Source organism: Hypomesus nipponensis, chromosome 12 (genome assembly GCF_054491055.1).
Source record: "Hypomesus nipponensis isolate SF chromosome 12, ASM5449105v1, whole genome shotgun sequence".
Taxonomy (NCBI): domain Eukaryota; kingdom Metazoa; phylum Chordata; class Actinopteri; order Osmeriformes; family Osmeridae; genus Hypomesus; species Hypomesus nipponensis.
In genome coordinates this window covers 12101882-12114265 of record NC_140372.1, presented here as the reverse complement: position 1 = coordinate 12114265, position 12384 = coordinate 12101882, and the positions used below count along the sequence as shown (strand labels likewise).

Genomic DNA, 12384 nt, shown 5'->3' with positions numbered 1-12384 from the left:
ATACATCATCTCCCGATTCATAGACCTGGCTCATCCAGCCTCCTCCCTGCGTCTTTGTCTCGTTCGTCTGTTCGGAAATCTCACCGTTTCTTGTTCCGTGTGTTCACTCCTCTCTGGCTCTCTGTCTGTCCTATGGGGTTTGTCTGGCTGGAGGGTCAGAGCAGGGATTTTGCGGCCTGTCTCCCCTTCCTGTTTGGGTGCGGGCGTAGGATGGAGATGTGCCGTTGAGCCCCCGTTCAACCGATTAGAGTCACATTAACGACGCAGGAAGGCCCGCCGCCATGTAATCTGCGAGGCTGGGGTTGATTTCACACTACTTTTGACACATACAGACGCTCAGAATGAGAGAGCAAACATGGTGGCATGAATGAGGCCAGCCTCTGAATATTGGATCTGTTACTGATTACAGGGCTGTACCCTGTCTGTAGACAAGACTGTACAAAAGTGAGTGTAACATGAACCGCAATCAAAGAAATCAATAGTGAACATCAGGATGGGGCACACAATACAGACATCTAGCTGGGTCTTGCCTCTTTATGATTGTATCCATTGTGCTGCCTTCAATGCAACCAAAGGAGGGAAAGGCTGGCCTACAGAAAACATCTTTCTGGATTGCGTACACAGAATCATACTATTTCTAAAACAATTATGTATATAAAAGGCATTTGATTCTTAACTTATTGACCTAAGCAAGACTATAAGCTTGGTGACTTTTTAAATCGCTCGATGAAACGAGAACCATCACGTGTTTTCTTGCCATGGGGGGCGTGGTAAAAACATGGGTCACCACACACACCACAGATGTTGTTTGTTGGTCATCGGATGCAGTCAGCGCATAGGGGAGCTTGTGGTGCAGGATGGTAGGAGGGAATCGGCCAGGAACAAAGGGTGCAGAGAGATCAGGGTAATATCTCCAGACGGACAGGCTTCACGTCCCCGGCACACAACGGCAGGCGGGTGGTTACGTAAGGGCTAAAACGACGGTTTAAAAGCATCTCTCCACTTATTGTGAAAGGGACATCCATCGGGGTAGCCACTGCCGGAATGCTATCGGCCTCTCCCTCTCTCCCCCTCTCTCTCCCTCTCTCCCCCTCTCTCCCTCTCTCTCTCTCTCCCTCTCTCTCTCTCTCTCTCTCTCTCTCTCTCTCTCTCTCTCTCTCTCTCTCTCTCTCTCTCTCTCTCTCTCTCTCTCTCTCTCTCTCTCTCTCTCTCCCTCCCTCTCCCTCCCTCTCTCTCTCTCTCCCTCCCTCTCCCTCTCTCTCTCTCTCTCTCTCTCTCGGTCGTTATCTGTCACTCCCGTCAAATCTCTCCCTGTCCCATCCCTTCCCTTCTGTTCCATCTATTTTCTATTTTTCTAACGCTCTCTAACGCACACTCTCTCTCTCTCATACACACCCGCAGCCCTCCCTCACAAAATATCCGTCATTCCACTGAGAGACACAGTTGTCCTAGGTTAGGGAGCAACGGGTGGGGCAGATCAGTTTCCTGGGCAGATTTGCCATCTGTCCGAAGAGAGGTCGGGAGATGAGACACAAGGTGCCTTTAAAACGGAAAGGCTTAATCCCAATCTCATCTATAATCCAATATACAAATATGATGTTTGCTTTATAGGAGTGAACGTGTTGGATGATTTATCTCATTGGGCCTCATTTGCCATGAAAGTAGAAGATTAAGAGTTTGAATGGTTCAGTCGAGTGAAACATACGGCCTGAGCTGACGTCATGACTCACAGCTATTAACACAAAAACATCTTCAAATGTAAAAACGAGCTGTTTGGTTGACTATAGTGCAGGCGGAAATAAACTGTACCATTCAAGGGCAACTTGATAACACATCAGACTTTTTTCAAAGCATGTGAAGACACCACTAAAGCTGGAAAAAGAACCAGCCGATAAAATCGAATGGCATTGGCAAAACAGAAATCTGTGGACCAGGTGCAGGCTAAACCTGGCCCAGACCATACCCTTGTTTACAAGGCAGGCCCCTCTCATCTAAGTAGCTCCTCTGCCAAAACATGTCCAGCTACAAGTCCCAGCAGGCAGACTACCACCTTGGTGGCCAGATTGTAGGAGTCCAACAGCTGGGAGCAGGAAGAAGGCATTCATCTGCTCTTACCTGGCAGTCTCACATTCAGCCAGTGAAAGGGTTGTCTCTTCCCTTTGCTGAGGCTTTGACCAGTAAAAGTGGGTCAACTAGGTATGGGCCAGCCATCCCCTGCACACACCAACCCCCTTGCACATGAAGGTATGCAGCCAGGAAACCAAAAAGCCTACTTATGCCAAGTGTGTGCTTTAGCAGATTTTTGTTATCCAAAGGGTGATTTGAGTAATAGTCAAATGTCTGATCATTCTGAGCACTGAGCTGCAGTGAAGCAGCATGAGTCATGATATGACACAGTTACCAAGCCAAATGAAGCACAGGGGTTATGAGAAAACGAGTTAGATTGCCATTGCGTAGCCCAACATCTGTCGAGCTGCGTGACCGAAAGATTAAAGTCGGCTCACTAATAATTCTACACGTAACCAGTAAAATAATGCAAGGTAGCTAAGGATTTAATTCAAGTTCCACCGTCAGTCTTATATGCTACTTGTAGTTCAGATGTCAAATTGGTAAACTGCTTGACTGACCAACATGAACCTGTGCCATAGACATACTAGGCTCCATTGTGCATTAACATTCTGCTTGACATACGCACAGATACAGTATCATACTGGAAAATCCATTTGGGGTGACCTCTACCAGAAAAAGAACACGCAGGCAATGTGTTTGTTCAAACATTTATGTTGGCTTACCTTCAATGGCGATGACATGTTCCCGAATTTGATTTTGTAGAAGGGGCTCCTCCACGCGCTCCAGCAGTTCATAAATCGAATAGATGTTAGGGTGGACGGATTCGAACCTCTGGATTTCGGACCGAATCGCTGCCGAATTCGCAAGGTGCTGCTGGTAGTTCATGTTGCAGCTGGTTTGCTGTCACTTTTTAGGTTCAGTTTCCAAAATAGTAGCAAGCTAAGAGTGTTCAGCAGGGGTTGCACACGATTGCACAGTGCCGCTTTTTAGTCCTCTTGTGCCGAAACTATAATTTATTGAATTTGATTTGAGGGGTGACATTAACAAATAAAGGAAACATTTTCTTTTACCAGCTGAAGAAAAAACATGTATGTCCATTTAGCTACTGTAGTTGGCTAGCTAACGTTCCCACGGTTTTCAACAAAACGACCCGAGCTCTCCAGACTTGATATCCTGAAGGAGTGACAGTAGTTGTTGGATAGGCAATGCTTCCCCATATCCTTACTCCGTCCTTTGCGGAGGAAAGATGTAAAAAAACAACAAAACAAATAATTACCAGCTAGTTAGAGTGACATTCATGTGTCTCTGCCAGCAATAGCGATGAACAGTCATATCAAACGACCCAGGCAAGGTTTACGCGGTGCCAGACAGGCCCTCCTGCTACTAGCTGATTTGCTAGTGGCTGCCAAGCCAGAGACAAAACTCTAAATTTATCGGACCACGTCCCAGTGCCTTTAAATAACAGACCAATAGTCAGTATCGGTGCTTTTAAAAGACAGTTAAACCATATGGTCGGTAGCGTTATATACAAATGGCAAAAAAACTGCAGACCATACATCCACGCTAACAGCTAAAATAGTTACAAATCGTTGCTCGATGTGCGTTCTGCGCAGTCCCGACTCCCGTTCGTTGTTTTGTTTCGCGTGCAGGAGCGAGGCAAAACTAGCCCCACACAGTCCACAATTCACTAAATCCGTAGAGTTACTTGCAGACTAAAATGTCTATTTAATCCGAAATATTTTAATGATAAGACAAATTATTAATTTATAAATTGCGATCGCGTATCCTTAAACACAGGCATTTTCCCTTTCTCCTGTGCAGAGATCCATCCCGTCTGTATGTCATTCCCAAACGTTTCCTGTTGGAAATCGTCCATTGGTTTTGAACTCATGAAGGTAGTCATTGCGTAAGACATGCGCAATAAATGTCGACATACAACAAACTCAATTGCAGAGTAATCCTTTTTTTTATTGGTTTATTGGCATTTTCTATATTATTATTTTAAAAAAACAAGTCCTCCATCTTATATTATATTATCCATAATCTTGTATTAGAGAAGTATATCAGTTAAACTATACAAGTGAAATACAGCAGTCAAGTAATACTGGTGAAAAGGTGTCTTCTGAATTTATATTTCTTTCATATTTCAATATTCCTCTCCATTATGGAAAGTTATTTCAATGTACTTGTTAGTATATCCTTTTTCACAAGGATAACAACGTTAACATGTCCATTAAGCTTCTCCTTATCAGCTATGTGTATGCAGAAACCTTTTCCCCATCGACTATTAAATGGTGAACTATGCCTCCTCGTTTCTTCCCACTGCTAATAGCTTTAATGAAGCACTCATGCTCTCCTATCATGAAGTGTGTCTCTGTGCCATCATCGACAAACTCTCCCTGGAAATGTCAAATGAGAAAGACCACATTTCAATATGCAGTTGGAATGAACATACTTATAAATCTGATTTATGTCAATGGCCTGTGGTGAAGATGCCAGTTGTGGATCTTTCACACACCAGAGCTGCTTGAACGTTCTAATGAGCGTAATCTGTCTTCTGTCTTACCATGGTTTCCATCTTCTGCCCATTGCACCATATATCCATTGTATCCTTTTCTGTTCAAAGAGAAATTGATCAATCAAATTAATAGATTATAATAAATGTTGGCCTTATTTGGGGACAGAAACAGCAGTGCATTAGACATAGCTAGCATTTTTATGACTGGAGAGGATTATATGACATGGCCCGGTCTAAGTACAGCACTAACCTGTTCCACTGCACACGGCAGGCCACTTCAGCACAGAACGTGTTCCTATGTTTTAGTTAATTATCCACTTATCTGTCTGTATTGTGTGCTTTTACACCCCCACACTCTGACCTTCTGCTACTTTAACACAAATTGAGTGTAGACCAATCCAGCCCCTGTCCACACTCTGGGATGCAGGGAAAACTGGGACTTGATTAGGAAGGTTCTATTAGGATGCATAAATCAACACCAGTCTCATAGAGTAAATGTATTTGACAAATACAAATCTTGTTATTTCTACCTGAAACACAATTTAACTGTAGATATGGGATTTATCTATAAACCTTGCAAATAGGGCAGTAAAAGTAAAAAAGAACACAATGTTAACGCATATGACAGGTTACCAGTACAAACAGGTAAGGTAACCTGTATGTAAATCCTATGAGATGTATGTAGACCTCGCAAGCATGTAGAACATAGAACATATGTCTCGCAAGCATGTAGAAAATATGTCTTAGACATTAGACACTTAGTAAATAAAGATCTTGTAAAGTTGTGAAGACATATCCTCTTCAAGGGAATGAGAGGCAGTTGGACTATAATTAGTTTGTTGAGGCTTACCGAGCACAACCCTGCAGTCAATACCATCCACTTGCAGAACCCACGTCTTGGTGATTTTGGATCTGTCGTCTATGAACTTCTCTAAACTTTTACCATCAATCTCCAAGGAGTACTCATAGGAAAATCCAGTAAGAGCCTCAATGTGTATAGTTGCTCTGGTGTCAAAGCTTCCAACAGTGAAGGTTTCCTTTCCGACAAGCTTGAACATCCAATCTTTTTTCACAACCTCCTGTTGAAAGAGCAAAACAGAATGTCTGTTCTCATGATTATTTGCAATGTGTACAACACGTGAGTGACATGTTACTGAAGAGATGCACATCAGGGCCTACCTGTCCATTAATAATAACAACCCGCTTTCCTGTCGTTGTGCCATGAGCAAACTCAATCCTGTAAACACCATCACTTAGTGCCACTTCCCAGACACCAACCACGTCCCCACACATCATTCTGAGTCTATTTCTATGTCTTAGGTCAAGTCTGAAAGCACTAAAAGAAGACTTAATCTACATATTCTCCATTGCATAACAACTGTCTCCAATGTTCCTCCTCTTGACATAAAGTCAGTGAATGTTCCTTATTCAGCCTCTGTCCAATGTGGGTGTTTGCTCAGCAGCAAGTGCATTAGGATAAGAGGCTTATTGACGCATGCTCATTCTCGTTACAGCCACAAGCAATTAAGGTGTTCTGAGTCTCTTTAGCAAAGTGAAGATCTGAATATGTATGCACTCAAAAAGGTATAGTTCTGTTCCCCGAAACAAACCTTATGTGTAGCTGTTGTTATTCCAAGAACAATTTGCAATATCAGAATCGAGAAGTGATTCAATCCTTCAATTGAATGAGCTGTCATTACAAATGTATGGGCACATGTATTGGAAATACAATACCCCGTCAGTAGATGGCGTTACCATATCCTCTGTTAAACCTCTTTCTGTTCAACTTCTAAATATTCACCTATCTACTATATGTATATGGATTCTTATTGATTCCATACACATACCGATGCTTTTGCCTTGTGTGTTATCAGTTTATCATTGCTATAGTAACAATATAGTAATGGCAATTGTATTGTAGGCTCCTACTTATTATTCATATTTAAGTAACAACCAATACAACCATATTCAAGAACATTTTTTTGTAAAATTGGTCAGCCTATAGTTTATTAGTGAAGATTTGTGTATTTATACCACAGAATGTCTATCTATGCAACAGTGGGCGGTGTCGAACCTTACTGTGAGATCCACTACTCAATCGCTACTTTCTTTCTCCGACTTCAGTTTGTGCTCTGGTTCATCGGTTCTATTACAGTGGGTGGAGAGCGTCGGTAGAGGCTGTGGTCGCATAGCATTTTCTCGGGTAACTCGAAGCTGGTGGGGGAGGCAGATCCTTCTTGCAGACGTACTACTGCCAGAAATATCCGTTTTTTTCCAAAGTCGTTGCTTTAGTGGAATGCTTCTTTATGGTATTCTGTAACTTCAGTCGTCGGAGCGAGTTTTCAGTGGAAAAAAGTGCAACTTTATCATAAGACCAATTGGAACCACGGCACCAGGAATACAACCTTGTGCGAGCCAAATCTCTTATCAAGTAAAGTTTTGTGAGGATCCTGTTTTTTTCGATATTGTTGTGTTTCCCAAGTGCCTTCCATTGAATAATAGCCGACTGTGAAATATAATTGCACTATTTTCTTCATAACGTCTTGCCAATTTTGTTTACTGTTGTGATGTCATCAGATATTTGCTGCAGCATCCATTGACTGATGAGGCAGACACATGGAAGGGTAGGACGTTTGAATAACAGGCATACAACAGGCATTGCTCTTCCATTCTGAACTGTCACCTTGTGATTTTGTTGACACTGCAAAAATGAAGTGGACACTACATTTGAGCCTTCTGTTGATTTTGTTGGTATGGAACGCAGGAGCTAATGACAGAAGAGTCCACAGAAGAATGCTTAGCCGAATACCCCTCCAGGGGGTGACCTTTACCAAACAACAGACCTCACAACACATTGTGGCAAATGGGGCTGATGGCCTACTTGCCTCTACCAGCGGCAGTATAAAGATATATCCTCTGACAGGCCATGAGGAGAATATTCAGGGAGAACAGAGAGCCAACTCTACACGACGAGGAGCAGGAGGGGTCAGAAAGCTGATACCAAGTAGAAAAATAAACATACCAAAGACTGAAACAAGCCGCCCTAGTCCATCGAAGGAAAACAGTAAGCCTGTCTTGCCAACCAGAACTTCCACTGGTTCCCTTAGCTCCCTCAATGTCCTGGCAAGCTTTGCAGGGAAGAACCGTGTCCTAGTCATTTCTGCCCCCCATGACTCAGATGGTTACTACCGCCTGATGATGAGCCTGCTCAAGCCTGACGTCCGCTGTGAGATGGCAGAGCGCCACATGCAGCAGATTGTCATGTTCCATCAAGAAGGGGAGAAGGGTGGGAGGGTCAGTCGCATCACCAGCCGGGGGGAGGTCTTGGAGCAACCCCTGGACCCAGTCCTCATCCCCAGGCTGATGAACTTCCTGAAACTGGAGAGTGGAAAGTTTGGCATGGTTCTCCTCAAGAAAAACCTCCTTGTAGAGGAGAGGTACCCATACCCTGTCAGGATGGAAGCGATGTATGAGGTGATTGACCAGACCCCTATGCGTAAGCTGGAGAAGGCCAGGCAGAAGGGCTTTGTGCAGAGGTGTAAAATGGCTGGTGTGGAGGGTCAAGTGATTGAGTCTGAAGGGACGGTGGTGACAGGATCTAATCCTAGAGAGAATATGACAGTGCAGAGGGTCCCGGAGAGGAGAGGAGGGGAGAAACCAGCTAAGGGACAAAATTCCAAGGATTTGACAGCTACCATGAGCAACAGGACAAAAGCAATTATGAAAATACAAACCACTTTCATGAAACCTACTACAACCGCAAAACCTACAACAACTGCAAAACCTACCACAGCTGCAAAACCCACCACAACCGCGAAACCTACTACAACCGCAAAACCCACCACAACCGCAAAACCTACTACAACCGCAAAACCCACCACAACCGCAAAACCTACTACAACCGCAAAACCTACCACAACCGCAAAACCTACTACAACCACAAAACGGACAACAAACGCAAAACGGACAACAACCACAGCGAGAACCACAACCACGGCGAAAACAACTGCGGCTGGCACGCTGCCTTTAACTACATCCACTACCAACCCCACCACCACCATGCATACTACCTCTTATCCTAGAATGACACTTCAAGGGAACCTGGCTCCTCCCTCCATGGGTGAATCCCCCTATGTCCCCTCAGTCAACCGCAAAATGATCCGAAACCGGCTGACTGTCAAACCAACGTCCCATCCCTTTGCTAAGCCTCATGACTTCACAGAGTCCATTAAAGAGAATCAAGACCAACATGGAGAAACCACAGATCCCAAGGACAGCCAACAGGCTGGCACCCGTGTAACTCAACTCACCCGTGAAGATAAAGAGGATGTGGCTAGCGAGCCCAGTGTTTCTTCCTCCAAGAAGGTTAAGCTTGGGCTCGACAGTGCAGAGAGGAAGAAAAAGACAGATAAAGCAGTCAAAAAGAAAGGAGACAAGAAGAGGGTCAAAATTGCCAAAGAGGAGGAGGGCAACATCCGTGTCAGAAAGCCTGGGAAAAAAGGTGCTCTGTTCCAGGAGAAAGTGAGTGGTGATAAGCTGGCTGCCAAACAAGCAAGTGCCATGGAGCCGTTAGCTTCCTTCCTCAGTTCCTTTGAAAGGAGGAGACGACTACTTGTGAGTATGACGTCGTCAACTGACATAAATGTTAAGACTGAGAGCTACGTTTACGTGGAAACAAACACAATAATCAGAAAATAGGCTGTAACAAAGTTAATGTTTATTATTTGTCGATGTTGTATACTTAAGTATGATCAACACACTTGCCCTTGTGACTCGCATGTTCTCAAGCACATAACTGAAGCCAACAAAATGCTTTCCTGGGGTTGAGAATGTGCGGGGGGGGGGGGGGGGCGGGGTATTTTCCTGGAAGTACTGATTGTAAGTCCAGGCCTGACAGTTATGTAAAATGATCCACTCCTTCTCCAGGTCATCACTGCTCCCAGTGAAGACAATCGCATGTACACCCAACAGAGAGATGAGTACCTAGAGCAAGTGTGTGAGATGGCCATCCGAAAAATCTCTATTATCATCATTTATGGCACTTGGAACAATGGCAGCATTAAAATAGATCACTATCAATTGGGTAAATAAGCTCATCAATACACAAAAAAATCAATGTGTGTAAAGAAATCAAATTGTATACCAAATAGTGAAACTGAATAAATATATGACTTTAGACACAATGGTATAATAAGACAGCATCTGTTGGAACTATGTGGTTACAGAGCAAGATCAACCTTTGAAGGGTGTACCAAGAGATGACCTTACAAGCCAGCCCCTTATCAAAGCACTGAGGAAGGAACTGGGAATGACATTTAACGACTATTACATGGTGCTGACTGACTTTGATATGAAAGTAAAGGTTAGTAATAGCAGATACTGACCACCACTCTTTACCACGCTATAGTATACCTTTCACTTTGCCATCAACACATCACACAATAAGTTTGATACAATTGTTCTCTTACAGCAAGAATATGAAGTGCCCATTGCCATGAAAGCTGTGTTTGACTACATAGACACGTTCTCCTCACGGATCAAGGAAATGGAGCAACAGAAAAAGCAAGGTTTGACCTGCAAGAGTGAAGACAAATCTAGATCCTTAGAGAACTTCCTTTCCAGGTACTGGCCATTCTGTTTGTTCATATCAAAATGGTGGTTTTAATGCTCAATTGTATTTGCTATTATCAAATACAATATATCACTCAGTTCTCTTTAGTTAAAAACTTATATTATATGTTCTCTGTGGTAGGCTCCCAGTGAAGGGTGACATTTGTAGTTTTGGGCAATACAATTTATGAGAATGTAAACGGACATATTTCTGCATTGCATAAAACATAGTTTGGCCTGAGTTCAAGGAATTGTTTATCTGCTCTTCACTGAAACACATTTTCTGAGTGCTTCTATCTCTTGTAGTGCTTCGACCTCTCCCCAGTGATCCCTTGACACAATCTCTTATCTAATTAATTATTTTCTCTTCCTCTTCGCTCTGTTCTGTGTCGTAGGTTCCGCTGGAGGCGGAGGCTATTTGTGATGTCAGCTCCTGAGGTTGACGACTGGGCCTATCAGCAGCAGCTCTACACCCTGACCAGTCAGGCCTGCAATCTGGGTGAGCTCACCATGTTGTCTCAAGTCTGAACGCTCCATTAGACGTTTCATGATGATTTGACGGGGCCCCTCAAGTGTTTGTCTATGCAATGTCACACACAATTGCAGATGGACCGTGGACACACCATGAGTAGCTTTTGTCTTCCTACTTTGGAAAGAAATAATATATATTAATGACTGAATGAACTAAAGAAATAATGCTATTATATTGAATAATAATCAACCGTATAACCTTATTGCCCATAGATATGTGGAGGTACATATAGTATTGCTCTAGTCAGTATTTGACAGCAGGACAGAGGTTGAAAAACAACATAATTGAAACATGCTTGCAGCAAGGAGGGAGACCACTTCAACACTTGGCTAAGATAGAGGTCTCTGGAGACATAGCAGAATGTTTGGTATTTGGGTTTTGAGAACGTTGTAGAAGTAACATGCTTTCAACCATTTCTGTTACTTTTACACTGATTAAAAGTGTAACACGTGTGACATTGTCTTTGTATTTAGAATCTGAGTTTTTCATGGGATGTTATTAGGATAAAAGAGCTGAAATAGAAAACATTCACATTATGAGAAAGGCACATTCCACACTGTAAAGCTCAGTGTTTCTCCTATTAAGGAGAATACGTTCAGCAAGGCAGTTCAACCTTAGTATCAAATCTATCTAAATTAGTATCAAGATTACTGGTCCAATACAGAACATTCAATGATGTGCTTTTTCTGTCAGTTTGATGAAAATGTCTAGAAACTAGAAAAGGAAAGTTTTGAGTGAGGAACAGAAGGGTTTAACTTGCAGTGGCCTCTTAAAATGAACCCTTCTGTTCCTCACTCAAAATTGTCTTTTTGCGTATTGATTAGAAGATCAATTTGTATGTCTCATTCTGTGGAAATATTGAGTGGGTGCGATTATTTGTAATGACGTTTACGCTGGACTCCTCTCTTAGGCTTGCGTCACATGTCTGTGCTGAAACTGGTTGGGAAGAACATTGACGACATGGGCGGAGTCTTGGAGCTCTATCCTATCAATGGCAAGAGTTACCTTTCCTCATAAGCCCTTTTATAGTCTCAGTTGTGTTTTGAATCTGATTGTTTTTCATGTATAAAGAGTACAATGAATACTCAGTTAAATGAACTAGATGAACTAGCCTCTAATCTTTCTTCTGTCTGGCCCCCACAGGAAGCGCTACAGTTGAACGGCAGGACCTCTCTGCCTCGCTGGTAAAGGATGTCAGGAACTACTTCCAGATCAGTCCTGAGTACTTCTCAATGCTCCTGGTTGGGAAGGACGGCAATGTGAAGTCCTGGTATCCTTCTCCAATGTGGTCCATGTCTATCATGTATGACTTGGTGGACTCCATGCAACTTCGCCGACAGGAAATGGCCATTCAGCAGTCTCTGGGAATGCGCTGCCCTGAGGATGAATATGATCACCATGGCAGGGATCAAGATGGGTACCACCATAGAGGATATGGTTACTAAAGATGTGAAAAGCACGTTATTTTAAAAACAAATGTGTCCAATCAGTACTGAGATGATTTTCCATTGGTGATATCTGTACAACATTGCTTGCCTTTGTTATTTGATAAAAAGTGCTGTTACATAGATTTAATTTGGTTTATTATTATTTCTTTTTGCTTTAGTCATGATGGTCTTTTTATGTTTCTCTTTTAACAATTAAAAGTTACAAA

General features: G+C 43.0%; 2 protein-coding genes across 2 annotated transcripts; one reads left to right on the top strand and one right to left on the bottom strand.

Annotated features, from left to right (window-relative positions):
• Positions 1–4091: 4091 nt before the first annotated feature.
• LOC146261141 (fas apoptotic inhibitory molecule 1-like) lies at positions 4092–6309 on the bottom strand. Its single transcript, XM_084668500.1, has 4 exons — positions 5768–6309; positions 5439–5667; positions 4637–4686; positions 4092–4469 (listed from the first exon to the last, which is right to left on the bottom strand). The coding sequence occupies exons 1-4, from the start codon at positions 5882–5884 to the stop codon at positions 4323–4325; spliced, it is 543 nt and encodes a 180-aa protein (XP_084524626.1). The 5' UTR covers positions 5885–6309; the 3' UTR covers positions 4092–4322.
• Positions 6310–7151: 842 nt separating this feature from the next.
• On the top strand, positions 7152–12347 carry LOC146261140 (coiled-coil domain-containing protein 80-like). The gene is made up of 7 exons (XM_084668499.1): positions 7152–9202; positions 9515–9671; positions 9814–9950; positions 10059–10210; positions 10594–10697; positions 11641–11724; positions 11874–12347. The coding sequence occupies exons 1-7, from the start codon at positions 7298–7300 to the stop codon at positions 12173–12175; spliced, it is 2841 nt and encodes a 946-aa protein (XP_084524625.1). The 5' UTR covers positions 7152–7297; the 3' UTR covers positions 12176–12347.
• Positions 12348–12384: the final 37 nt, after the last annotated feature.